The sequence below is a fragment of the Carlito syrichta genome, unplaced genomic scaffold (assembly GCF_000164805.1).
Source record: "Carlito syrichta isolate Samal-C Ts95f unplaced genomic scaffold, Tarsius_syrichta-2.0.1 Scaffold290134, whole genome shotgun sequence".
Taxonomy (NCBI): domain Eukaryota; kingdom Metazoa; phylum Chordata; class Mammalia; order Primates; family Tarsiidae; genus Carlito; species Carlito syrichta.
Window position 1 is genome coordinate 577,663 of NW_007234230.1, and position 26,833 is coordinate 604,495.

General features: G+C 49.7%; 1 protein-coding gene across 2 annotated transcripts; it reads left to right on the plus strand.

Moving 5' to 3' along the window:
- The first annotated feature begins 1,779 nt into the window (after positions 1-1,779).
- On the plus strand, positions 1,780-24,564 carry RAE1 (ribonucleic acid export 1). 2 transcript variants are annotated; one of them, XM_008054407.2, is made up of 12 exons: positions 1,780-1,916; positions 5,945-6,041; positions 6,728-6,832; positions 9,153-9,245; positions 10,879-10,965; positions 11,872-11,958; positions 12,070-12,141; positions 13,661-13,768; positions 19,465-19,571; positions 19,650-19,725; positions 20,258-20,452; positions 23,487-23,580. In XM_008054407.2, the coding sequence occupies exons 2-12, from the start codon at positions 5,952-5,954 to the stop codon at positions 23,571-23,573; spliced, it is 1,107 nt and encodes a 368-aa protein (XP_008052598.1). In that variant the 5' UTR covers positions 1,780-1,916; positions 5,945-5,951; the 3' UTR covers positions 23,574-23,580. The 2 variants fall into 2 exon arrangements, with proteins under 2 accessions (XP_008052598.1, XP_021566254.1); XM_021710579.1 differs by lacking the exon at positions 1,780-1,916 and having other exon boundaries at positions 5,952-6,041; positions 23,487-24,564.
- Positions 24,565-26,833: the final 2,269 nt, after the last annotated feature.

The window sequence follows — 26,833 nt, forward strand, 5'->3', positions numbered from 1 at the left end:
CTTCCTTTCCCATCCCCTCATATCTCTTCCTTCTCCCTTCCCTCTTCTCTCCTACCTTCTCTTCCTTCCTCCTTCACTCCTACCTTTCCGATTTCTCCCTTCTCTCTTCCTTCTCCTTCCCTCCCTTCATTCTCCTCCTTCCTCCTTTTCTCGTACCTTCTTTCTCCTTCTCTCATTCCTTCTTTCTTCCCCCTTCCCTCCCTGCCCTTCCTTCCCCTTCCTTTTTTCACTCCTCCTTCCCCTTTTCTTCTGCCCCCTTTCTCCACCCTCCTCTCATTCTTCCCCCTTTCTTCCTCCCTCCTTTCTCTCTTCCTTACCCTTTTCTTTCCCCTTCTTTCTTCCTTCTCCCTTCTCTCTTCCTTCCCCTTCCCTCCCTTCTTTTTTCCTGCCTTCCTTCCCCTTTTTCTCCCTTCTCTCCCTCCTTCTTCCTTACCTCTTTCCTTCCTTCTCTCTTCCTTCACCACTTCCTTCCCTTCCCTCTCGTTTGTCTCATTCTTTCCCTCTTCCCTCACTCCTTTCCTCCTCTTCTTTTTCTTTCCCTTTCCCTTCCTGGGTCTTCCTCCTTCCTTCCCCCTCCCTCCCTCCCTCTTTTCTTCCTACCCTCTTCCATTCTTCTTTCCTCCTTCTCCTTTCCTTTTCTTTCCTCTGCCTTTCTCTCTTTCTCCATTTCCTCCTTCCTTCCTTTTCCTTTCCCCTTCCCTCCTTTCTTCTTTCTTCCTTTCCCTCCTTTCCTCCCTTCTCTCTTCCTTCTCCCTTTCCTTCTTTTCATTCTCCTTTTCTTCCCCTTCCCTCCTCTCTTCCTTCCCCTTTCCCTCTCTTCTCTCTTCCATTCCCCTTCCTTCCCTTCCCTCTTCTCTTCTCTCTTCCTTCCCCCTCACTCCCTTCCCTCTTTTTTCTTTCCCCTTCCTGTCCTTCTGTCTTCTTTCCCCTCTTCCCTCCCTTTCCTCCTCCCTCCCCCTTATCCCCTTTTCCCTTCTCTCTTTTCGCCGTCCTCCTTCCTTCTCTTTTCTTTCCCTCTTTCCTCCCGTCCTTCCTCCTTCTTTTCCTTCCCCCTTTCCTCTCTTCCTCCTTCTCTCTTTCTTCCCCAACTCCCTCCTTCCCTTTTTCCCCCGTCTCTCTTTTCCTTCTTCTGACACTGCTGAACGTGGGGGAAGAAACCAACTAGCTGAAATATTTGGAGCAGGCTGTGTCATCCAAACAGTCCCTTAATATTTCTGCAGAATATTACATTTAGTAAGAGTCGTTCACGTGTTGTCCACTTTGACCCTAATTAAGACCAGTCCTAAAAGAACGCTCTACTAGTAAGTTAGGCATCATTATCCCCATCGTGCAGCAGGAAACTGACCCCCAAGATCCCCGGGCTGGCTCTGGGTGCCGTCCGCAAACAGGAAGGCCAGGGCGGGAGCCCAGGCGGCCAATTGCACAGCACGGGAGGCAGCGTTACGGCAGTTTCTCGGATGGCTTTCAACTTGACTTGGCAGAAGCCAGAATATTTTTAGACGTTTAAACACGATAAATACAATAATTAATCCACAAGCGAAAACAGCCAACTCCCTCCATCTGCCCGGTTGCGCATTTATAAAAGCGGTTGCTTGGCAACTGCTGCTGCCAACTTTCGACCAATGAGCACGCTGTTAGCCAAAGGACTCCCTCCCGGGTCAACGTCCTACCGCGCATGTGCCATCGCTTCCGGACGCCACCGGAAGTTGTTTCGGGGCGCAGGCGCGCTGTGTCTGCCGCGGTAGTCTGGGGTTTATCCGCGGTAGCGGTAGCTTGGCGGGAGGCTTACGCGGCCGTCGGGAGAAAACCGGAGCTCCTGGGCTTCCTGCGCCCGCGCACTCGGCCCTTCTCCTGCCCCCCGGGACGAATTCACAGGCCCTCCGTCCCCCCGCTGGCCGCCGGGACGCGCATCTCAGGTAGGCCCGAGCCGCGTCCCCGCTACCCGTTCCCCGCCGCCATGGCGCACGCGGAGGCCGGGTCCCCTTGGAGGCCGCCTCGCTGTAGGGTGCCGGGGCGCGCGAGGGACCATCCTCGAGCTCGTCGGTTGCCCCTGGGTGCGGGGTCCGAGCTGGAAGGAGGCCTGGGGCCGCCTGGGGTCTCAGCCGTCGTTTGGGGGTGGGGGGAGCTGAGGCCCCGCGAAGGATCACATTGATTATTGCAGTGTCTGTCGTCTCTGCTCTCCTCCTACGCACCTGGCTTCTCATCAGACACATGTCGCTCCTCGGGGAGCCTGCCCTGGCCGCTGTGCAGAAGGGCGTCTTAGAGTCCGTCCCGCGTCGACCTACTTCCTTCCCTTGGTGGCCCTCGTCACTGTCCGACCCCGAGTCTGTGTGTGTGTCTGCCTTCCCCGCCAAGTGTGGGTGTGCACACGTCCAGGCAGCTCTTCTCCAGGAAGCGTCTGTGCCTGCGCTCTGAGTCCCGGCTGTGCCTGGGCACTGCGTGTGCGTTAAGGGGAGAAGCCAGGTAGGTCTCTGGCTCGTGGAGCTGCCTTCAGGCAGGGAGAGATCCTGTGTATGACAGGTGCCTGAAGAAAACGGGGTGCGGTGGGAGGTTGGGCATGTCACACTGGGCAGGGAAAGCCTCTACCAGGGGAGCGACTATTAAAAAGGAACTTCTGATGGCTTTATTGAAGTGTAATTTACATAATATAAAAATTCACCCATTTGGCCAGGCATGGTGGCTTACACCTGTCATCTCAGCATTTTGGGAGACAGAGGTGAGAGAATTGCCTGAGGATTGTTCGAGACCAGTCTGGGCAACTTGGTAAGACCTCATCTCTACAATAAATCAAAAAATTCCCCAAGCGTGGTGGCGCGTGCCTGTGGTTCCAGCTACTTGGAAGGCGGAGGGAGAAGAATCACCTGAGCCCAGCAGGTCGAGGCTGTTGGTGGCTGTGAGGGTGCCACTTCACTCCAGCCTGGGCGACAGAGTGAGACACCTACTTAAAAAAAAAAAAGGAGAGAAAAAAAACCATTTGAAGTGTACGTTCTGATGAGTTTGGGAAACCTGCAGTTGTGCAAATGCCACAACAGTGCGGTTTTAGGACATTTGCATCACCCCCAAAAGATTCTGAGGCGGCAACTTTTGAACTAGGATCTGAAGATTGAAACAGATGCAGATGGTTCCAGGCTGAAGGAACCGCAGTGGGCTTGCTCCAGGCAGGGATGAGACTGCTGAGTTCAGGGACAGAGAGGAGACCAGCAGCCTCGAAGGCCAAGTGCAGCAGGGAGAGGGTGCATCAGGGGAGCAGGCAGGTTCCGCAGGCACTGAGCTGTCTAAGCTTCCATGCCCCGGGTGAGCTGCGGTCTTCATGGTAGAGACCACCTGAGTGGCTTCTACCCACTGGGTGCTTTTCCCTGATGCTGGAAATGTCCTCTCCCAACTGAAAGACTAAGGAAGGGGAATAGAACGGACGTGACATTTGCTGAGGACCTGTGGTGTTTCAGGCATTCTGTGTGCAACCTCCCTTAGCTCTTAAAACTGTCAAATAGCCGGGCTCGGTGGCTCAGCCTGTAATCCCGCACCTTTGGGAAGCTGAGGTGAGTGGATTGCCTGAGCCCGCGGGTTTGTGACCCGCCTGGGCAACTTGGCGAGACCTCATCTCTACAATAAATCAAAAACTAGCTGAGCGTGGTAGCGCGCGCCTGTAGTTCCAGCTACTTGGAAGGCTGAGGCGGAAGGATCGCCGGAGCCCAGCAGGTTGAGGCTGCGGTGGCCAGGAGCGGCCACTGCACTCCAGTCTGGGTGACAGAGTGAGACTCCAACTCAAAAAATAAATAAAACTGCCAAGTAGATGTTAGTGTTCTATTTTACAGATGAGAAATTCAAGGCCAAGTAACCTGCCCAAAGCCACATAGCTAGCTCCCGGACTCTGATTGGAGAAGCCTTGTCTTTCCTTTTTTCATTCACATGGTTTATTGGGGTTTCAAGTCCATCTCTGCATTTGAGGCAGAGGTGTGGTCAGCAAGAGTGTGGTCAGCTGGCAGCACTTCCCACAAAGTCTCTGAGATACTGCTCCTCTTGTTTTGTGCTTGCTTGCTTATCAGAAAGCTGGGGGAGTACACTGCTTCTCTGAATTCCTTGCGGTTTCCATTCTGTATTGTCTTGTTTAAGGATGTTACCCTTGTCGGCAATTATGTCACTCAGGCATCAATTAGGCTCCTTTCTGAGAGATGATGGACGTGGTGGACTTCTGGGTGTGTGTGTGTGTGTGTGTGTGTGTGTGTTTAAAGATAGGATTTCACTCTGTCACCCAGGCTGGAGTACAGTGGATCAATCATAGCTAACTGCAGCCTTGAACTCCTGACCTCAAGTGATCCTCCTGCCTCAGCCTCCCAAAGTGCAGGGATTACAGGTGTGCACCCAACCTTCATAGGAGACTTCTGTGTATAAAAATTTGGTAACTGGGCCTGGCACAGTGGCTCATACCTGTAATCCCAGCATTTTGGGAGGCCAAGGTGGGAGGATTGCTTGAGCCCAGGAGTTCAAGACCAGCCTGGACAATAGACTCTCTACAAAAAAAAATTTTTTTTTTTTTTGAGTCAGAATCTCACTCTTAACCAAGCTGAAGTGCAGCGGCACGCTTATGGCCACCACAACCTTAACCTACAGGGTTCAGGAAGTCCTTCTGCTTCAGCTTTCCAAGTAGCTGCAACTACAGGCATGTGCCACCATACCTGGCTAATTTTTTTCGTTTTTTGATTTATGCAGAGATGAGGTCTCATCATGTTGCCCAGGCAGTCTCGAATCCCTGGGCTCAGGCAATCTTCTCACCTCAGCCTCCCAAAGTGCTAGGATTAAAGGCGTGAGCCACCATGCCCAGCTTACAAAAATTAAAAAAAATTATCCAGGTGTGATGGCACCTGTAGTCCTAGCTACTTGGGATGCCTAGGGGAAGGCTAGTCAGAGTCAAGGAAGTTGAGGCTGTGATGAGCTGTGATCGTACCACTGCCGTCTAGCCTGGGTGACAGAGGAGACCCTGACTCAAAAAAGAAATTTGGTACCAGGATTGAAATATGGCTTCAATGTATGAGAGTCATCAGGGCGTTTTGTCACATAGACTCTCTCTGGAAGGAAAAGAGAAGGGAAGGTTGTTGTGTGTGTATGTTTATCGTACTAGCTACTGTTCATTTTCTACATAATCTGATTTGAATCTGAGCGCAGCTCTGGAGAAGTTGTTCTGTTTCTGTATTTTGACAGAGCAGAGAACTGAGGCCTGGTGAGATGAAAATCTGAGTTCCATGCCGTGCAGAGGCCACTGAAGCTCTGGGGGGCCCTGTGAGACTGGGGGACCCAGGGGAAGACTCAGGGTGGGAAGAGTCTTGCTGAGTAAATGTCCTGAACATAAAGCCAGAGCTTTGGTACTCAAGGACACTGAACAGATACTTTCTTAAACTATTCCAACAAAGAGATTGCTGGATCGCTGGTAGGACCCAGCTGTTTTAGATAATTCCATGGACGCAGAAATTAGTAAGAGAAAGGGAATTCCTGTGAGGTGGAAACTTGGAAGAATGGGGCCTCTGTCCTGTTTACTGTGTATTCCTGGTGTGTAATTCAGTGTCTGCATGTAAAGAATGAACGAGTTTATTTTCTAGCTGGTGACTAAAAAATAGTCTGCTGTAATGTGCCGATACTGGTTCATTAATGGTGACAATTTTACCTTCATAATACAAGATACTAATAATAGGGGACACAGGACAATGGAGTGGACAGCAGTTCTGTCTTTACAATTTCTATCAACCTAAAACTGCTCTAACATAGAAAGTTGATTTTGGAGGAGCACTCTGCTTGTCACATATCCAGTCTCTTCTGAAGAGAGAGGCCTGGCCTCGAACTATTTTGAGTGTTTCCCCGACTATGACTTTGCTATCTTTGCATTGCCTCGCAGTGGTATTTCTTACTTTAGAAAGGGCCTGTCCTTAACATTTTCCTTTTTTTTTTAAAGGGCAAAAATGAGTCTGTTTGGAACAACCTCCGGCTTTGGGACTGGTGGGACCAGCATGTTTGGCAGCACAACCACAGATAATCACAACCCTATGAAGGTACCACACAAAATTGGAGCACAGAAAATGTGTGGCCCCTGCACAAGTGTCCTTTCTTCCAGACTGACCAGGTCTTCGGAGTTACCTGAGGCACTTGTGAAAGCTGCATGTTCCCAGGGCTCAGCCCAGGACTATAGAATAGAAATTTCTGCGGTTGGGGAGGGGAGGGCAGGCGACGATTGTGACCAAGCTTGGTGGGGGGCGGAGCAGGAGTGAGCTATGGGCCATCACTTTGAAAACGAGTCTGTGGAGCACTGCTCCTCATCCCGGCAGTGTTCATGCCCCTCTTTTTGGTCAGAATCAGAAAAGGTCTACTTTGTGGTGCTACATGTGGTTTTTGTTGTTGTTTTGTTTGTTTTTTGTTTATTTGAGTGGGAGTCTCCCTCTGTCGCTCAGGCTGGAGCGCAGTAGCATATTGCTCACAGCCACCATAACCTCGAGTTGCTGGGCTCAGGTGATCCTTCTGCCTCAGCCTTCCAAGTAGCTGGACCCACAGGCTTGTGCCACCATGCCTGGCTGATTTTTTGATTTATTGTAGAGATGAAGTCTCACCAAGTTGCCCAGGCTGGTCTCGAACCCATGCACTCTGGCAGTTCTTTCACTTCGGCCTCCCAAAGTTTGGGATTATAAGTATGAGCTACTGCATGCAGCCCCACATGCGTTTTTAATGTTGACTTTTCCCCTAGGATATTGAAGTTACATCTTCTCCCGATGACAGCATCGGCTGTCTGTCCTTCAGCCCACCGACCTTGCCGGGGAACTTTCTTATTGCGGGATCGTGGGCTAACGACGTAAGTGCTCCTTAAATGTATGTTCTAGAAATCATCTCTTCTTTGTGGGCAAGTGTCACTTTAGCTCCGTTTTTATTCCCCAAGGTAATGAATCAGGGTTAAGACTTACTCATGGCCTTTTTTAAGAAGTCAATTTAGAGAGCGTGAGCTCTTCTGAGTGGCAGGCATGGCTTGCTCTTGCAGTGATTTTTGTTAGAGAGCACAATCATATGCATTGCTCAAAGAGTCCTACTTGAGCTCGACTTGAAGGTATCCCCAAGTCAGATGTCACCTTCATTGAGGATGAGCCCCCTCTGTGGTAGCACACATAAGCACACTGCCTTTGTTGACATCCTGAAAGGGTTCTTCAGGAGTATGTTAAACATTTTTAGCTTGAGACAGTCTTGCATGGACATTCTACTTGTCTGTCATGTGCAAAGGGGAAGATAAAACCCTGGTACAAAAACTAAGGAAAGGATGTGAATGGGCACTTCATGAGAGGAGGATTAGGTGTAGACCACTGAGCCATGTGCGGCGCCAGGTGAGCACAGGTGCACGTTAGCAAGAATACAAGGTGTAGGAAAAGAGCGGCGCCGGAGGGAGAGCACACCTCACTTGTGCTGCTGGGATATGCTATTTGAGAGCTCTTCCAGAGGGTCAGAGGTATCCCCATTTCTCATGAACTGATTTTTTTAAAAATCAGAAATCCTTAAGTTTATACACTTTGTCTCATTGATTCCCTTCTACAACTTCTGGAAATCTGATACTATATTTTATATGTATTATCTAAATTAAGTTAATGTCTGTCACAGTCATGGTCAAGGTGTTGACTGGCTAACGTCGAACGAAGGGAACTTACTGTCATCCCTGTTTTATGAATCAAGATACTGGGGAAGTTGGTTAATGTTTCAGTCACATGGCTGAGTGGACAGCAAAGCCGGATGCCATGACCGCACTGGCCAGTGCAGGCTGTACTTCCTACTGCCTCTCAGAAGCTGGTGAAAAATTGGAAAATTGTCATATTCAATACTAGTGGCAATTTATGAAATTTTTTTTTTTTTTTTGAGTTGGAGTCTCACTCTGTTGCCCAGACTGAAATGCAGTGGCCACTCCCGGCCACCACAGCCTCGACCTGCTGGGCTCCGGTGATCCTTCTGCCTCAGCCCTCCGAGTAGCTGGAACTACAGGCACACGCTACCACGCCTGGCTAATTTTTTGATTTATTGTAGAGATGAGGTCTCGCCAAGTTGTCCAGGCGGGTCTTGAACCCGCGGGCTCAGGAAATCCACTCACCTCAGCCTCCCAAAGCACGGGATTACAGGCTGAGCCACCGAGCCCAACTATGAAATGTTAAGTTTTTGGAAAAGATCTTAGATGTGGCCTGCAGTAGGGTAGCAGAGGGTGAGGAGAGCAGGAGGGAGGGAGGTGGTCAGGGTTGGGCAAGTTTGCATTTCACATGTAGTTTCTGGAAAGATTTTGGTTGATTTACTGCTAAAAAAAAAACAAAAACAAAAAGTGTTTAAGATGAACAGACCAATGACGCAGGTGAGAAAAGCTGTAGCTACAAGACGAAGACACTGGGAATTTGATGTTTTCAGGGAGACACATGTCCATGGAAGCCTGCACGTGGAGGTGTGGCTGTCTGGTGGGATCAGGTAGATTTCTATTTTCTAGTCAGCATTTACAAGATCTCTGGGTAAATGCACTACCCTTTTAATCAGAGGAAAATGATATGAAGAGTTAAAGTACTCATAGAAGAGCAGTCAGTTTACACCATAGTCTTGGTTCTGTGAGGGGCAGGAGGTCCCTCTGCTTCAGAAGACCGGTCTTATAGATGCAGTGGAAAAATTCTCTGCAGTTTCAGGTATCAGCAATAGAATTTCAGTAAGGAATTTATATGTATATGTATATATGTACAGATGTAGATACATATATAGATATAATTTCTATCTATATTTATATGTATATGTACATATATATGTATTTCCTTTTACAAAATAAAAAAGGCATTTCTCATCTTGTGGCATCTTGCAGTTAGCAAGTAATCTAAAAGTCCCTCAAACTTCAGTCATAAATACGTGAGATACAGTTCAGATTGCCTCAGGCATCTTAAATCAGGAGGTTTTGTGTTCAGAATGAGTATATTTTCATGACTTAGGAGTAGGACAGTAGTTGCTTGTGTATATATCTCACTTGCTTCACTCCTAAGGTTAGATGATTAGGTTGAGAAGTCCATGTATGGACACTGTTATTAACTGTTACCCCGCTGCTTATCTACTGTTCAGTGCAGTTAATACATTATGAATCGCTGTGTTTGCATTAATTTGTCTTGTGACCACAGGTTCGCTGCTGGGAAGTTCAAGACAGTGGACAGACCATTCCAAAAGCCCAGCAGATGCACACTGGGCCCGTGCTGGATGTCTGCTGGAGCGATGTATGAGCCACTCTGTTTCTGGTGTTTTGTGGTACTTAAATAAAGTACAGTGTAACTCAGAATAGTTAATAATCTGAACATAAATGCCATGTATGAATTCTAAGGTTTTGAATGGAAATACAGTGCTTTATTGATTTTTTTTTTTTTTTTTTGAGTCGTAGTCTCACTCTGTCGCCCAGGCTGTAGTGCAGTGGCACGTTCATGGCCACCACAGCCTCAAGCTGCCAGACTCGAGTGATCCTTCCGCTTTAGCCTTCCTAGTAGCTGGAACTACATGTGTGCACCACCATGCCCAGCTAATTTTTTGATTTGTTGTTGGGACAAGGTCTCACTAAGTTGCTCAGGCTGGTCTTGAACCTGTGGACTCAGGCAATCCTCTCACCTTAGCCTCCCAGAATGCTGGGATTACAGGTGTGAGCTACCATGCCCAACTTATTGATTTCTTACTGTTAGCTTTAGTTAAGAACTGGAAGCTTTTCTTGCATTACATTTTTGTTTTTGTAGTCGGGAAAGTTTAATAAAAGGATCATGCACAGAGGAAACAGTAGGGAGGCCACAGGGGCAGGAGACTGGGGTCAGCACCCACCTGGCTCCTCTCTCCTGCTGCTGCTGCTGCTGCTGCCGGTGTTGATGTCTGCACCCCACTGAAGGGAGCGCGCAGAGGGGCCGACTCTGTGCTCCCTGCTGAGGAGGCTGAGCCTTGAGGCCCTTCATCTGCAGAGGCCCTTTTATGTCAGGTTTATTAAGTATGATTTGCATACAGTACATCGAACCTTTCTAGTGCACATCTCCGTGAGTTTTAAGAAATGAAAGTTGTGTTCAAGATCTGAGAACAGGTGCATCAACTCTCCTGTAGTCATCCTTACAAATTTAGACATTTTAGATTTATGTTTTTTAATAGAGGAAAGAAAAATGTGGCACTATGTTTACAATTAATGAATCTTTGTGAAGTAATTATAAGCACTTATCATTTTGTTTCTGCAACTTTTCTAAAGGCCTAAACTTTATCAAAATAACTTTTTTTTTTTTAAGTTGGGGATCTCACTCTGTCACCTAGGCTGGAGTGCAGTGGCACAATCTCGGCCATCGCAGCTGTGACCTGGGCTCAAACAACCCTTGCACCTTAGCCTCCTGGTAGCTGGGACTACAGGTGCCTGTCCCCATGCCCAGCTAATTGCTTAATTTTTATTTTTTGGTCAGAGGTGGACTCTGCTGTGTTGCCTAGGCTGGTCTTGAACTCCTGAGCAGTCCTCCTGCCTCAGCTTCCCAAAGTACTGGGAGTGCAGATGTGAGCCACGGCACCCAGCAAAAGAAAACGTTTTAAAGGTGACCCATGGTTGCTTTGCAAGGAAAGCTGGGATCAAGGTTGGGAGAGAGAGTTTTCACTGATTTGTGATTTCTGAGTGTATTTATTTTGCTTGTATGTTCTCTTAGAAACATAAGTCAATAATAAAATACAGAGCTACAGATATATTTTTTGTATGACACTATAGTTTACCATACACCTGCCCCCAGATAATTGAAAAATAAAAATTGCAAAACAAAGTTTGCCTTGATATAGTTAGCCTAATCTCTAAATGTAGGTAGAGATCAAGCTTTTCTTAGAATGCAGACTTTCTCTGTTTTATTTTAGGATGGGAGCAAGGTGTTTACGGCATCATGTGATAAAACAGCCAAGATGTGGGACCTCAACAGTAATCAAGCAATACAGATCGCACAGGTAGCGAGTGCCCTCTGCAGGAGGCTGGGCAGACTGCTGGGACCCATCGCTGGGATTGTAATTCTTTATCATAGTTCTCTCCTGGAAAAAATGTAATTCGACACTATCCAGTCAGGTAGCCTTAATATACCAGAAACCACTTCAGCATACAAAAATAAGACAAATTGTATAACCACTCTCATTCTTACTAGTATTTCACAGACTGCTTTGTCATGGCTCTTGCATATATGTGTGGATGGCCTTTAAGGAGTTAGCGATCTTAAAATACACTCAAGATCAGCGTGACAGGTTGTTCTGGGCCTTCACAGGCTTGACAGGCTCCAGCGCCCATGTGCCAACACGTTTCACCAGGTATTCCCAGGATGCCTGCTGTAACTGGGCACTGGCCCCAGGGGCTAGAAGTACAGCAGGGAGCACGAGATGCTTCCCTGTACCTGTGGAGCTTTATGACCAGGGACAACAGGCAGGCACTGCGTGAAGAAGGCTAAGAAGGTGGGAGGACCTAGAGCCAGAGTTCAGCCTGGACGAGGCTTCAAGGAGCACCCTCAGCCTGAAGCATTTCTGGAAAGCCCTGTTTATAGTCCAGCTGTGTACTTGAAGCTTCTTGCTCCCTCAGTGCATGTCAGCTTAGCAAGTCAGTAGAACTGTGGAGCAGCTCTTCACCAGCTCTGCTGTCTCCCCAGGAAGGGCTCACGTGGATTGCAGTTGCTCGAATGAAAGGTAGATAGAGGTTCTTGTGTTCAATTGAATATTTTCATCATGGGGAATTACCAAAATATCTTGGGCTTTTTATTTGGTAGAACCTCAATATTTAAAGTAGCTGCCTCTGTTTGAATTTCCAGCACTAAGCTGTTCAGCACATTGCCACATTGACCTTGATCTGTCTTGCTTGTGTCTTGTTGAAAGCATGATGCCCCTGTGAAAACCATACATTGGATCAAAGCCCCAAACTACAGCTGTGTGATGACTGGGAGCTGGGACAAGACCCTGAAGGTACCATGCAGTCAGGGCACTGCTCAGCCTGTTGGGACTGACATCTGTTCTTGCACCATTTGAACTTGAGCTCCGAATGGTCACATACTGGCTTCTCTTTTTTGCTTTTAGTTTTGGGATACTCGATCATCAAATCCTATGATGGTTTTACAACTCCCTGAAAGGTGTTACTGTGCTGACGTGGTAAGGAATTTCTCTCTCTCTCTCTCTCTCTCTCTCTCTCTCTCTCTCTCTCGCTCTCGCTCTCTCTCTCTCTCTCTCTCTCTCTCTCTCTCTCTATATATATATATATATATATATTTCCTTTTATAAAACAAAGTAGGCATTTCTGAAAGGTGTTACTGTGCTGACGTGGTAAGGAATTTCTCTCTCTCTCGCTCTTGCTCTCGCTCTCGCTCTCTCTCTCTCTCTCTCTCTCTATATATATATATATATTTCCTTTTATAAAACAAAGTAGGCATTTCTGAAAGGTGTTACTGTGCTGATGTGGTAAGGAATTTCTCTCTCTCTCTCTCTCTCTCTCTCTCTCTCTCTCTCTCTCTCGCTCTCTCTCTCTCTCTCTCTCTCTCTCTCTCTCTCTCTCTCTATATATATATATATATATATATATTTCCTTTTATAAAACAAAGTAGGCATTTCTCACCTTGTGGCATCTTGCAGTTAGCAGGTAATCTAAAAGTTCCTCAAACTCCAGTCATAGATACATGAGACACAATTCAGATCGCCTTAGTCATCTTAAATCAGGAGATTTTTGTGTTGCAGTGGTTCCCAAATTACCAAATACTGGGTGTCAAGTGTTTTTGTCACTCATTTGAGCATGTGCAGTTGGCTACATGCCATCCCTAGTGTGACATCTGTCATGTAGCAATAGGAAAACTTAAAACTTTTTGGTGTGGTACTAGGTCCTTGGGGACTGTCAGTGGGATAGAAACAAGAACTGTTTCCATCCTTTTAGTCACGTCTTAAAAATTTGTACCAACTGTCCCAGTAATTCCACTTTAAAGAATTCAGTATGAGAAAAATAGTCAAAGATGCAAATTGGTCTTTGAGATGGACATAGGTAGGTAAACCCTCTGGTGGTTCACTGCAGGGACTATTAGGTGGCCACTGCTGGTGTATGACACAGACTGATGTTTGTGAAAAGTGCTTTGAAAAAAGGATACGGATTATCCAGGAGCATGCTCCACACCAGGTGTGATGCTTAGAAAGACTGGGATGGAACATACCATGACCTTGGCAGTTCTCATTGGAGGATGGCATAGGGGAATTTTATTGCTCCTCGGTTCCTGAGTGTACTTTCTGATTAGCCACATATTTTATTTTATGATTTATTTATTAATTTAATTTAATTTATTTGATTAATTGTAGAGATGAGGTCTCACCAAGTTGCCCAGGTGGGTCTCGAACCCGCAGGCTCAGGCAATCCACTTGCCTTGGCCTTCCAAAGCGCAGAATTAAAGGCTGAGCCACTGAGCCCGGCCTGGTCACATACTTTATAGCTAGTTTTAAAACAGGGGTCTTTTAAAATTATGCAAACGTTCTACTTTCAAATAGTATTTCTCCAGGTTTTAGTGAAACATGAAGATATCATTGGATTATTAAACTTAAAAAATTCAGACTTAATTTTGTGACCAAATTTTCCTAGTGTGTTGGTCTAAAGAGCACACTCCTCCATCTGATGCCTGCTTTCCCCCATCCCCAGATATATCCCATGGCTGTGGTGGCAACTGCGGAGAGGGGCCTGATCGTCTACCAGTTGGAGAACCAGCCTTCCGAGTTCAGGAGGATCGAATCACCACTGAAACATCAGGTGAGTCAAAAGCCAGGAAGCATGCAGTTAGCACCTGTGTGTGCAAGATTGTGCTCCCAAGTGTAATAAGATTGAATAAGGATAGATACACAGATACTCAGTGAACAAATATTTCCCATCCCTGAGTAGCTGAACCTACCTGTCCTATCCAGGATAGCCCAGGATAGCTGAGTGCTACTGGATTGTAGGACCAGGGGGTCACTGGAAACCTGCTGACAGTGGTTTTCAGATCAGTAGGAGAAATGGCATTCAAATGTTAATGCTCACAGAGTCCTGCAGAGATCTCAAAGAAGGGTGGTATGGTTGGCACTTGATACCACCTTGAGGTTACAGAGGCTCAGAGCATGACCTGAGACAGGTTGTGGGAGGGACAGAGGAGGATGTCCAGCGCAAAGGTAGTCTTGCTGTGTAGTAGAGCCTCACGGTGTGCCTTTAGGAACACATGGTCTTTCCTTTAGACCCCGGTAGGTGTCAACTCTTACTCTTCCCTAGACCAGGAGAAGGAAGGCCTTGGGGAACGCCTGGCTGTGCATGCAGCTTCCTCTCCAGGCGCGTGCCTCCCTGCTGAAGACAGGTGTTCGGCTCCTATCTCCAGCCCTGCACAATGGCCATCTTGAAATGTGCCAACAGAGTATGTTTTGGGGTGAAATATTTGGTTTCCCTCAGAAGAAAACTGCACATCTGGATGGGTCAGCTCCAGGTGACTCTGTTGCTCCTGCCATCCCTGTGGCTTCCATGCGTGGATGGCTGCTAGGCTTTTCCTCTAGTTTCATTCTCTGGCTGCCGCGGGCTCTGGGCCTCCTTCACTTCTGCTAACTCCTAGGCTCTCCTTCAGCCTTTGTCTCAGCGAGTCAGAGAGCAAGGAAGCTGGTGGCCTGGGAACTCCTCACCTGTTACTTGTCTGGCTGAACATCCACCCGCACCGCCTCCTGGCCTGTCCTCCCCCACTGGGTGGAGACTGTTCTGTGGCCTGTTTTGTGGTGGGACCCTGTGGGTGCCAACCTTTTCGGGACCTTGTGCAGAGAGGGTCTCCTCTCCCGTGTCTCAGTCTGTTCCCCTTCTCAGCACTTTTCCATCAGACTGAAGCACATCTGAGTCCCTTGACCGATGCCCTCTTCCAGACCCATCCTGGTTCCTTCCCCTTCACAGCCGGATATCTTGCGTGACCTATCTCTGTTCCCTGACCTCCCACTTATTTCTCACCCTCTGCTGAGACCCTGTGCCCCCAACCACTGGAACTGTTCTGCCGTGACCTCCAGTGTTGTCTTCACTGGTCGCTACTGTGGACACAGATCAGCTGCCCTCTGCTGATAGCCCCAATGACAATCATTCTCACATGCTCCCAAGCATTTCCCTGGCTCCGTGAGGCTAGCCTCTCACCTCCGGTCTCTCTGACTGTGACTTTGCTTCCTGCTGGCTCTTTGCGAAGCGTGGAGGCTCCTCAGACATTTGCCCAGGCCACTGCCTTCTCCACCCCTGCACAGCCTGGTCTCCCACCCACGGTCGGTGGTTAGTCACACCCCTTGGCCAGGAGACCTCACTTCAGTGCTCTCGACCAGGACACCTAGTGGACAGCTCCATTGTGTGTCCCCAGGTTTCAGCCTCCAGTGTCCCACACCAGGCCTGAGGGCACTTCCTGCTGCACCTCATCCAGATGGCATGTTCCTCCGGTTCTCCCTGGCCACTGCCCCAACATCACGACACCACATATTTTGTCCATATATGTGTGCACGTGTGTCAACACATATCAGCACTATGCTTGGTCTTGCTTTGCCCACTGGAACATGAGCGCGGGGAGTGGGGTGGGGGGCTGGTTGTGTTTGTCGCTGCTTCATTCAGTGCCTGGAACCAGGCCTGATGTGTAGACAGCTCCTGTGAATGTTCATGGAGTGAGTGCTGGATCCTGTCCTGTCCCTCCTGGCCCCCAGCCTGTTCCTCCTGACACGCTTCACACCCACTAAAAGAGATCTTCTGCTGGCTGTCATTGCCAGAAGTCTAGACATCCTCCCTGATCGCCTCTCCCTCCTCTCCTTCCTCTCTCATTAGCTGTCAGGCTCCCTGTCTTCTCCCCTGGAGGGATCTGGGCTGTGCTTCTTCTCTTCCGCCCTCCTGCCACATCTAGTCCAAAGCCTCTGTTTCCTGACCTCCCTCTCATTTCCCGCTGTCGGCTGAGATCCTGCTCCTCCAACCGCTGGGACTATTCCCATGTGACCTCCAGTGTTTTCACCGGTCACTCCTGTGGACACGATCAGCCACTCTCTGCTGTGGCAGCCCCATAGACCACTTAGATAACAGCTTGACGACATTGGTCTTGGCAGAATCTTTTGGATGTGACTTCAAAAGCCAAAACAGCCGGGTGGGGCCACGTCATCAACTAGAGACCTTCCACCAAGCAAGGACCACAACTGCCAGCAGAATGGGGAGGCAACTTGTGAGATGGGAGAAGAGAGATGGAAAATATTTCTGACAAGGGGTTGGTTTCCAAAATGTGTAAGGACTCCTACAACTCAATAGCAAACTAATAACACAGTTTAAAGGTGAACCAAGGACGGGCACCAGTGGCTTACGCCTATAATCAGAGTACCTTGGGAGGCCGAATTGAGAGGATTGCTTGAGCCCAGAGGTTTGAAACCAGCCTGGGCAACTTGGCAAGACCTTATCTCTACAATAAATCAAAAAATTAGATGGGCATGGTAGCACATGCCCATAATTCCAGTTACTTGGAAGGCTGAGGCAGAAGGATTGCCTGAGCCCAGGAGGTCTCTACAATAAATCAAAAAATTAGACGGGCCTTTTTAGTGGCTGTGGTGGCCATGGGTGGGCCACTGAACTCCTACCTGGGCAGCAGAGTGAGATTCCAACTCAAAAAAAAAAAAAAAATGGACTAGAAGTGTGGGTTGTTCTCCAAAGAGGGATACAAACATGGCCAGCTGGTATGAAATGGGGCTCAGATCACTGCTCACTGGAGAATGCAAATCAAAACTTCGGTGAGGTCAGGCATGGTGGCTCGTGCCTGTAATCCCAGCACTTTGGGAGACCAAGGCAAGAGGATTGCTTGAGCCCAGGAACTTGAGGCTGGGTGACATTGCAAGACCATATCTCTACAAAATAATAAAATTAGCTGAGCTTGGTGGTGCGTACCTGTAGTCCCAGCTCTTCAGGAGGCTGAGGCGAGAGGATCACTTGAGCCCAGGAGTTCAAGACTGCGGTGAGCCATAATTGTGCTCCAACCTGGATGACAGTGAGATCCCAACTCAAAACAAAACAAAACACTTCAGTGAGACATCACTCACACCTGACATGATTGCTGTTATCAAAAAGATAAGATAAAAAGATAGCAAGAATTGTGAGGAGGTGGAGAAACTGGAACCTTTGCACACTGTTGGAGGGAATGCAGGATGGTGCAACTGTCATGGAGGCCCCTCAGACACTTAAAAATAGGGATTGAGCGTGGTGGCTTATACTTGTAATGACAGCATTTTGGGAGGCTGAGGCGAGAGGATTGTCTGAGCCCAGGAGTTCAAGACCAGCCTGGACAACCTGGTGTGACCTCAACTCTACAATAAATCAAAAAATTTGCCAGGCATAGTAGTGGCGCAGCTACTTGCAAGGCTGAGGAGGAAGGATTGCCTGAGCCCAGCAGGTTGAGGCACTACACTCCAGCCTGGATGATAGAGCGAGACTCCAACTCTTTAAAAAAAAAGTGTAACTTAAGAATTTTACCCACTTAGCATGTACGATTCAGCGGCATAAAGCATCTTCACAGTTATGCAGCCATCACTACTGTCTAATTCTAGAACTTTCTCGTTACCCCAGAGTGGGGACCATGATCACTTCTGCCCTCTCCAGCCTTGCCACCTCTAACCTACATCCACAGATTTGCCAGTTCTAGACGATTCCTCCAACGACCCACACAGCCTGTGGCCTTGTGACTGGCCTCTCCCCACGCCATTGAGGCCCGTCCGTGCAGTTGTGCATCAGAGCCTCCTGACTGTCATGGCGGAGTCATGTTCCAGTGCTTGGCCACGCCATGTATCCCCTTGCCAGTTGTCTCCACCTCTGACTGTTGTGAGGGGCTCCATGAGCTTCTGATGGTGCTCATGAGCTCGTCCTTGTGATATCCAGACCCGCTTCCCTGCTGTCTCCTTCCTGTCCTCAGTATTCATTCTGCTGCTCAGTAGAAGGTGCCACGTGCACTTGGACCCACTCACTGGCATTTTCGTGCCTGGGTGTGAGTGCGGTTTGACGTTTTAGCATAAACAATGTGGTGTGTAAGAGCATCGATGTCAGGTCAGGCTCAGTGGCTCATGTCTGTCATCCTAGCACTTTGGGAGGTGTAGTCGAGAGGATTGCCTGAGCCCAAGCGTTCCAGACCAACCTGGATAACTTGTCAAGACCTCGTCTCTATAGTAAATCAGAAAATGAGCCAGGTGTGGTGGTACTCGTCTATGGTTCCAGCTACTTGGAAGGCTGAGGAGGAAGGGTCACCTAAAGCCCAGCAGGTTGAGGCTGTGGTGGCTGTGACTGTGCCACTGCACTCCAACCTGGGCAACAGTGTGAGACTCTGACTCCAAAAAAAAAAAAACCAAGGAAACTTTAAAATAGAACTACTGGATGATCCAGCAATCCCTTTTACAGGAATTTATCCCAAAGATGGAAATTGGGGTTTTGAGGAGAGAGCTGCACTCCTGTGCTCACTGCGGCTAAAGAAAATGAGGTATATACATATGATAGGGTACTATTCTAACTTCAAAAAAGAAGGATCTCTTCTTTTTCTTCCCTGTGCCTCTGTCCAGGAGGTGGGTTGGGGTTCTGCAGCTTCTGAAGGGCGCGGGCCCTCCCTGGGTGTCTCAGATTCAATGTTGGAGGAAGCTCAGTGTTGCATCTGTGTGTCATGTCTACGTTAGAGAGGGCTACCATGTCCACTGCCCTTGCACCTGTCCCCCTGTGAAGGGGGCCCTCTTCTAGCTGGAGAAGCAGAGGTATGGGAGCATCATGTGATTGCCTGAGATGCGCCCACCCACCAGTGATAGGCCACCAATCAAGGGCGTGTCTCCCAGTTCCCTACTCAGGCTGGTGTCTGTCTTGAACCCGGGTCCTCTGCTGGAGTCAGTGCTGCCTCTAGGGCAACAGAGAATGGACAAGCACCTGAGGGAGCTCATGGTGGCAATTCAGTTACAAATCACATGGCTAAATCCACATGATTAAGTTAGAAAGTGATTGCGTGTACGTGATGTGTTTCTGGTTCTTTTGGGTTTTTTTAGATTTGGGGCACATGTTAGTTGCATGGATGTATCGTATGATGGTGAGGTTTGGGCTTCTGTTCAACCTGGCGCCCAAATAGTGAGCAGGGTATCCAGCAGGTAGCTTTTCAGCCCTTGCCCTCCACTTCCCTCCCTCTGAAGAGTTCCCGTGTCTGTCATGTCCGTGTGTAGCCTGTGTTTACCTCCCTCTTGAGAGAGAGCAGGCAGTTTTCCGTTTCTCTGGTAATTGGTGTGAAACGATAGCCTCCGGAAAGATAGATCAGAATAGTACCCCATCGTATGGGATACTTACCATCTACTGGCTACTCTTGACTAACGTGACGTTCCCAGCTGGTGGTTCCTGAACTTGAACATGTAGTAGCATCACCTTTCTGTGCTCAGTCGTGAGCCTTGGTATTACACTGTGTTCATGCACTTTTCCTTTAACCGCAGCATCGGTGTGTGGCTATTTTTAAAGACAAGCAGAACAAGCCGACTGGCTTTGCCCTGGGCAGTATCGAGGGGAGAGTCGCCATCCACTACATCAACCCCCCGAACCCGTAAGTGAACGGGCAGCTCGTGGGTTGCCACCTGATGCTCTTTCAGAAGGAGAGCTTATACAGGCGTTTGTTTTTCAGCGCCAAAGACAACTTCACCTTCAAATGCCATCGATCTAATGGAACCAACACCTCAGCTCCTCAGGACATCTACGCGGTACGTCTTCTAGAAACTCAACGTTGGCCTTGAAAAGACAGCTAGAAACTAGACCTATAGGCGGCCAGCTGAGTAATTTACAGAAAGGACTAGTCACTGAGAGTCTGTGTGTTCTCAGAAGTCTAGAGAGAAATGGCTTACGCTGCCAGCCTCCATTTCCCATGTTGACAGATGTGCTTGTAGAATCATTGTCTGTCTCAGGGTGTTTGGGAGGGTCTCACCTCCCTCCGAGTGCTGGTGGGCCCTTGCACGCAGAGCCGAGCCTGGGGACTTGCACTTGCTAACAGGAGAAAGACATTTCCCGAGGCGTGCCCCTCGTGTTTCCAGCTGTCACACACGTCAGTGTCTGTCGCCGTCTCGCCACCCGAGACGAGAGTTCCTCCCAGGCTGGCTGTGATGCAGGGAGCATAGCTGACTTTTTCCTGCTCCGTGGGCAGCAGCTCTAAGGAGATATGTGTGCACTTGCTTCCATAGCTCACACGGGCCATGTGTGTTGCCAGAACCTTCTCACTGTGCTTGTTTGTCCTTGCAGGTCAATGGAATCGCATTCCATCCTGTTCACGGCACTCTCGCGACGGTGGGGTCTGATGGGAGATTCAGCTTCTGGGACAAAGATGCCAGGACGAAACTGAAAACGTCAGAGCAACTGGACCAGCCGATATCGGCCTGCTGCTTCAACCACAACGGCAACATCTTCGCATACGCCTCCAGCTATGACTGGTCCAAGGTGAGCGCTCTGCCTGCCCCGGGGCCCTGGGCCGCCAAACCAGGCTGTGGTTTTGGAATTCCTCTTCTCTGGACTCAGTGTGTCCTTGGGCAGGTCACTGTCCCCTCCCTACAAGGGGAAACAGCAGGGCCTGCTCAAAAGACTGTGGGAATTCTGGTTTCTGGACAGGCTTCAGTCAGAACCAGCACATGGGAGGCACTTGGTTGGTGTGTAGCGTCATGCCTGCTCTGTTCCTGGCTCAGGCACTGGCCTTGGGGCACAAGCACTGGCTTTGGGGCACAGGGTGGCCTGGAGCTTTTGCCTGGGAGGCATTGGTTAGTTGGTTGGGGCAAGGGCAGTTGGCAGCTGGCAGGAGCAGGGTACATCTTGGGACCTCTGAGAGTGGTGGTGAAGTGTGCACTCGGCCCTGGGTCCCAGACCATGTGGGGCAGGTTGGCTGCCCTCCAGCCTGCCTGTGTCTGCTGCTGGGCTGCTGGCTCTGGAGAGTGCGTCTCCACTGTGTTTATGGTTCTCATCTTCTCTCCCACCCCATTTGCTCCACAGTAGCGTTCCAGCCTCTCCCTGCCTCTTACTTCTTGATGGGGAGGGCGCCCACCCCGTCTGTGCTGTGTCCACCTCTGCTGGCCCCTGCCTTCTCCCACCTACCCCACACAAGTGGCCCCTTACCCTCAGTTCCCAATGTTGTCTTTTCTGCCCTTCTCTATTTCTTGTGCTGTCCACAGCTCCCCCTCCGTCATACAGGAGGCCTTAGAAGTGTTTCCCCTACTGCCGGGCATGTGGAGCGTGGCATCAGCACCCACCCTCTTTGCTCCTGCCCTGCGTACCTTCTCCTTTCCTCCTGGGTACTCTGTGGCCTCCTGGGCTGTGCTCAGAGTCTCGTTGGCCAAAGGCCATCGTGCTTTTCTTTTGACCAGAAGACTGGAAAGCCACTCAGCTAAGAGCCCTGATGAAGGGCGGGTAAGCATTTGCACTGATGGTGCAAGCTACCACGGGGTTCTTCCATGAACCTGCTATTCTAGGAGCAGGACAAGCTGTGTGCTCCTCAGCCAGGTGCAGACACAGTGCTGGCAAGGCACGCACATACACAGAGCCTAGTGAGTTGTTCCATGTAAGCAGGCACTCGTGCACATGCGAAAAGAGTAACCAGTGACGATTGGCTTAAGTACTACAGGGGGGAGGCCAAGGCGGTTAACAGGGTCCGTAGCGGAGGCCATGGCAGGTAGTGCTAAGGCCAAGAGCCCCCTGCACACGGTGCAGTGAGAGCATCGTGCATGGACTTGGGAGGGGTGGGGTGCATGCTCGGCCCCCTTGCGTGCTGGGGTGGGGCATAGGGTAGCCTTCCCTCCAGCCCCGACATCTCCCTGGTCAGTGGTGTGCAGCTTGTGGAATGCTCGCCATGGGCAGATGTCTTGAATCCCAGTGAGTCAATGCTGGACCCAGAGTCCCTGACTGCTGATCTGCCAACTTGTGCCTTCCCAGGCCCGGCAGCCGAGTGACACAGGTGGGAAAGGGGTCTTGGGAAAAAGCAAAGCCCTCCTGGCCAAATCCTCCTTGTCCTATCTGGAAGCGTCCCCCCTGTCTGTGCCAGGCACTGCGGTCTGTCCTCGGTCACCAGGCTCTCCTCTCTCGGTCTCTTCTGTTCCTGTTTCCCAGCATATCCCTGCTCCTGACCTTGCTCCTTGGGCCCCTCCTCTGGCCACCCCCAGCCCCTCCATGTCTCTGCCCAAGTGGCCCCCTCAGCTCCCCCAGGTACTGTGTTCCGAAGGCTTCGTCTCTGCTCCCCAGCCGGCAGCTTGGAGAAGCTTGACCTGACCCTTCCCCTGCTTCTCTGGTTTTCTGTCTCCTGAGGGCTGCAGCTGGGGTCCCTGAGGCCCTCGCCATGGGTGTGCAGATCCACCTGGCCTGTCTGCCCCCCAGGCTGGCTGTCTGTTGTGGCTCAGGGCTCCTCTTGTGGCCTTTCCTTTTAAGCAACTTTGTTGAGGGGCCCTTGAGGTGCAGTGAGTGGTACACGTTGAACATGTGCAACATGTGCGGTGTGATCGTTTTCAACATCTGTAAATACCCTCAGCACCCCCCACAGGCAGGATTAGTGTTTTCATCTCCCCCAGTCTTCCCCACAGGCCCAGAGTCAGGCTCCCTGCCGTGTTGCTGTAGCTTAGTTTGCATTTTCTAGAATTTTATGTAAATGGAGTCACACACTATGTACACACTTCTGCTTGACTGGTTGGTTGTGTAATTGCCCCTGCTGTGGTGTGTGCCACGTGTGCATTGCTCCTTGGTGCCGAGGGGTATCCCTGGCAAGGTGCACTGTGTGTTTACCTGTCACCTGTGTGAGCCTCACTCTTGACTTTGTGAGGACAGCATGCCTCTTGGCTCTGCCTGGGTCCCTCTGGATTCCTCATATGCTCAACCCTGCAGCTACAACAACATTCTACATTTTGCCTGGCATTCCACTTGGGGCTCTGGATGGTATATACCCTTGAAAACACAGAGGTAGATTGGAAGAAATGAGGAAGCCAGTTGCTTAGAGTGCTGTTTAAAAATTGAAGTGATCAAATTCATATGAGTGGTTGATGTCAAACTGTGGCAGGGGATACGGAAGTTACAGTCTTTCCAGCAAAAAAAACTCGCTTCCGGGAGTTTCCATTGCTCTTTGTTCAAGTATAAAATCATAACTGTGTGGGACTCACATTCGCATTCTGTTTGACTTGAGTTCAGAAATGCCACTGGCCACTGTTGAGAGAACTTTTAGCGCCTTGTAGGCTGAGCATAAAAGCAGATCATTGCAGTGCGGGGGGCCGCGTGCACCAGCCTCAAGGACGCTTCCTCCCCAGGCTCTTGCCACCGTCTGTTCCAGGTCACCTGCCCGGCCTGTCCTGCTCGCCTCTTTCTGGTCTTAGATCTGACCCTGTCGCTGACCGGCCGCCAGCTTCCTTTTCCCAAGAGGCACGAGACTTGACATGTAAAACGCGCCTGCAAAATACTACCTTGCCTTTTAATAATAAGATCGTTGGCTTTCTTTTTTTATCTTTAGGGACACGAGTTTTATAATCCCCAAAAGAAAAACTACATTTTCCTGCGTAACGCTGCTGAGGAGCTGAAGCCCAGGAACAAGAAGTAGGGCCGGGCTCCTGGGCTGCGGAGCTGTTCTCGCCACCAGCCTCGTCTCCGTGCAGACTTGGGTCCCAAGTTGATGGATGTCAGCGTGGATGTGGACTTCTGCCCTGGAGGAAGCACGTCCTGCTCACCATCAAGCTGCATCACGACAACTCGTGTGTCCACGCCACTGCCTGCTGTGAAGTTTCTGACTCTGAGGGGTTGAGATAGTTAGTCCTGGCAGCTGGATTCCCAGGGTGGCGCCCATCTCTTCAGGAGCTTCACTTGCAGCGTGTGTGACCAAGGACGTTGGGGACGGTCTTGGTCCCCTGTACTGTGTTTCGTAATAAAAGATTCTGACGATGCCTCCTGAGCTCCTTGGTCCTTACTGCCCCACCCTGTCCCCTCAGAAACATCCATTGCGCTCGGTGTCAACGCTGGGCTCTGAACTCTGGTTTCTGACCCTCTCGGGAGACACAGACTCCTCATGCCTGGAGAAAGGATGGTCCAAGCTGGACACTACGCTCACTTGTGTAGGGGTAGAGCTGAAGTGTGCTCCTCCCCCCACGCCCCCGTGCTCCCTGACTCCACCTCCTTCCTCCCGCCCTACAGTCCCTGTGCCCCCTGGCTCCATGGACAGATCTGGTGATTCATGAGACTGCTGCTTGTGCTGAGTGACCAGCCCAAGCAGGTGACACTGTGTGACTGTCACGTTAGAACCCAGGTTCCCTGTGTGGGAATCGCACTGAACTCGTGCCCTGGTAGTGGTCATGGTTGTTGCTTTTTTATTTCATGTAGTTTAGAATTCCTGACTGGTAAGTATTCCAGATGAAGTGCAATGGCTGTTTTTGAGTGTGCTGTATCTTTACCCTGTGATCCCTAGTGCTTATGCCTTGTTGTTGGCGGCTGGTGTGTAAACCTAACCTGCTGAGGGTGAAATTCTGGTGTTGATAATGCTGTAAGAATGTGTTTGCCGACTCATGAAAACAAGGAAAATAAAATTTTCTACTGGAAGAGACTGCACTTAGTGGTTTAAATTCGTCAGCGGTTCACAAATGAATTCAGACCCATTAACTCTTTGGCCCTGGTTTTTAGCCCGAAAACTTATGTTTTTGGAGATAAAAGGTACTGCGGTAGACAGAAATGGATTTCCAGGTTAACCACTCACAGCTAGTTTCCTCTGTCCTTTACAAATCAACCTGTGGTTTATGATCCGTATGTGGGTGCGGGGGGAGTTTCAGCTTCATACCTCATTGGCCGCTGCCGTTGGGGCTGGGTAGAGACCTGTCAGCTTCAGTGTAGCTGGAGTTCCGATATTTTTTTTACAAGCTAGTGGCTAGCTATGGTTGAAGTGATACAAAATAGTGAGTCTAAGTCATAAGCCTTATTATTTTTTATTATTATTGTCAGGGACTCACTTTGTCACCCATGCTAGAGTGCAGTGGCAGGATCACGGCTCACCACAGCCTCAACCTCCTAGGCTCAGGTGATTCTCCTGCCTCAGCCTCCCCAGTATCTGGGACTAAAGGTGCATACCACCTTGCCCAGCTGATTTTTTGTAAAGACAAGGTCTTGCTACGTTGCCCGGGCTGGTTTTGAACTCCAAGTAATCCTCCCACCTCGGCCTCCCAAAGTGCGGGGACTGTAGACGTGAGCCACGGAGCTGAGTCCTGTGGGCTTTTCAGATGCTCTTTTCCATGGTCAGACCTTGCTACCTCCCAAGGGGAATGTTTTTGTCACTGACAAATTTAACAAATGCGGAAGTCCAAGGTTGGATTTGGCTGCCAGAAACCAGGAGTAAGAACAGGCCTTGCTGCCCACCAGGATGTGTGTCCTCATAGATGCCGGTAGGACTCATTTCTCCACGAACCCCAAAGCCCAGGGAGTGCGCAGCACGTTTGCTAGGATGGGCCGGAATTCCTCACGGACATCATACTTCTTAGTGCTTCTCTTCACCTTTCCTGAGATGCCCAGAGTCTCAAGGACTCTCCCTCCTCAACCTTCACATCCCTGCAAGCACCGGGGCTGTAGGCTGCATGCAGTGGGTGCTCGCTCAGGATTCATAAACTTGATGACATCTTCTAGTTTAAAAAGATACCAGTTTTGTTTTTTGGGGTTTTTTTGTTTGTTTTTTGTTTTTTTTTGGTGGAGATAGGGGTTTCACTATTGCTGCCCAGGCTGGTCTCGAGCTCCTAACCAAGCGATCTTCCCACCTGGTCCTTCAAAAGTGCTAGGATTATAGGCATACGCCACCGTACCTATTTGGTTTGGTATGGGTTTTTCTAAGTGGAGGTCTCACTCTGTTGCCTAGGCTGGAGTGTGGTGGCATGACTGCAGCTCACCACAGCCTCGACCTGCTGGGCTCAGGTGATCCTCCTGCCGGGACTCAGGCACGCACCACCACACCTTGAAAATTTTTAGATTTTTTTTGTGGCAACGAGGTCTTGCTATGTTGCCCAAGCTGGTCTTGAACTCCTGGGCTCAAGTGATCTTTCCGCCTTGGCCTCCCAAAGTGCTGGGATTATGGGCATGAGCCACTGTGCCCAGCCCTCAGTGTCACCTTGACTGCTTTAATAAATGTCAAGTCATCCTGCCACTGAATATTTACACCTAATTAAAAGTAGAGCTGCTCCAGCCTGGGCAACTTGGTGAGACCTTGTCTCTATAATTAAAAAAAAAAAACAGCTGGGCATGGTGGTAGGCGCCCGTAGTTCCAGCTACTTGGAGGGCTGAGGTGGAAGGATCACCTGAGCCCAGGAGGTCGACGCTGGGGTGGCTGTGAGCGTGGCACTGCACTCCAGCCTGGGCGACAGAATGAGACTCCAACTCAAAAAATAAGTAAATAAAAATAAAAATAGGGCTTCTTTCATTGAAAGTGGAGCGTAGACACCTCGCAGGGAAGACAATTGTGTTCTTTCACTTAATTTTTTTCAACGTTTTACGATGAAAGTTTTCATGGGGAATGTGGAACTCTGTCTGCCGCCTCTGAGATTCCACCATGACATCGGGCTTCCTCTCCATCTTTTCACCTGGTGTCACCAGCTTCTCCCCCTACACCCCCTTTGTGGCTTCACTTTGGGAGGCAGAGGCAGTAGGATTGCCTGAGCCCATGGGTTCGAGACCAGCCTAAGCAACTTGGCGAGAACTCGTCTCTACAATAAATCAAAAAATTAGCTGGATATGTTGGCACATGCCTGTGGTTCTAGCTACTTGGAATGCTGAGGTTGAGGCTGCCGTGGCTGTGAGCATGCCACCGCACTCTAGCTTGGGTGACAGAGTGCGACT

Excerpts from the sequence above, each read along its gene's own strand:
- RAE1 (XM_008054407.2), top strand. The coding sequence starts at position 5,952 with ATGAGTCTGTTTGGAACAACCTCCGGCTTTGGGACTGGTGGGACCAGC. Across the intron at positions 11,959-12,069 it reads GCTGGGACAAGACCCTGAAG|TTTTGGGATACTCGATCATC; the intron begins GTACCATGCAGT and ends TTTTGCTTTTAG. Across the intron at positions 19,726-20,257 it reads CTCCTCAGGACATCTACGCG|GTCAATGGAATCGCATTCCA; the intron begins GTACGTCTTCTA and ends TTGTCCTTGCAG.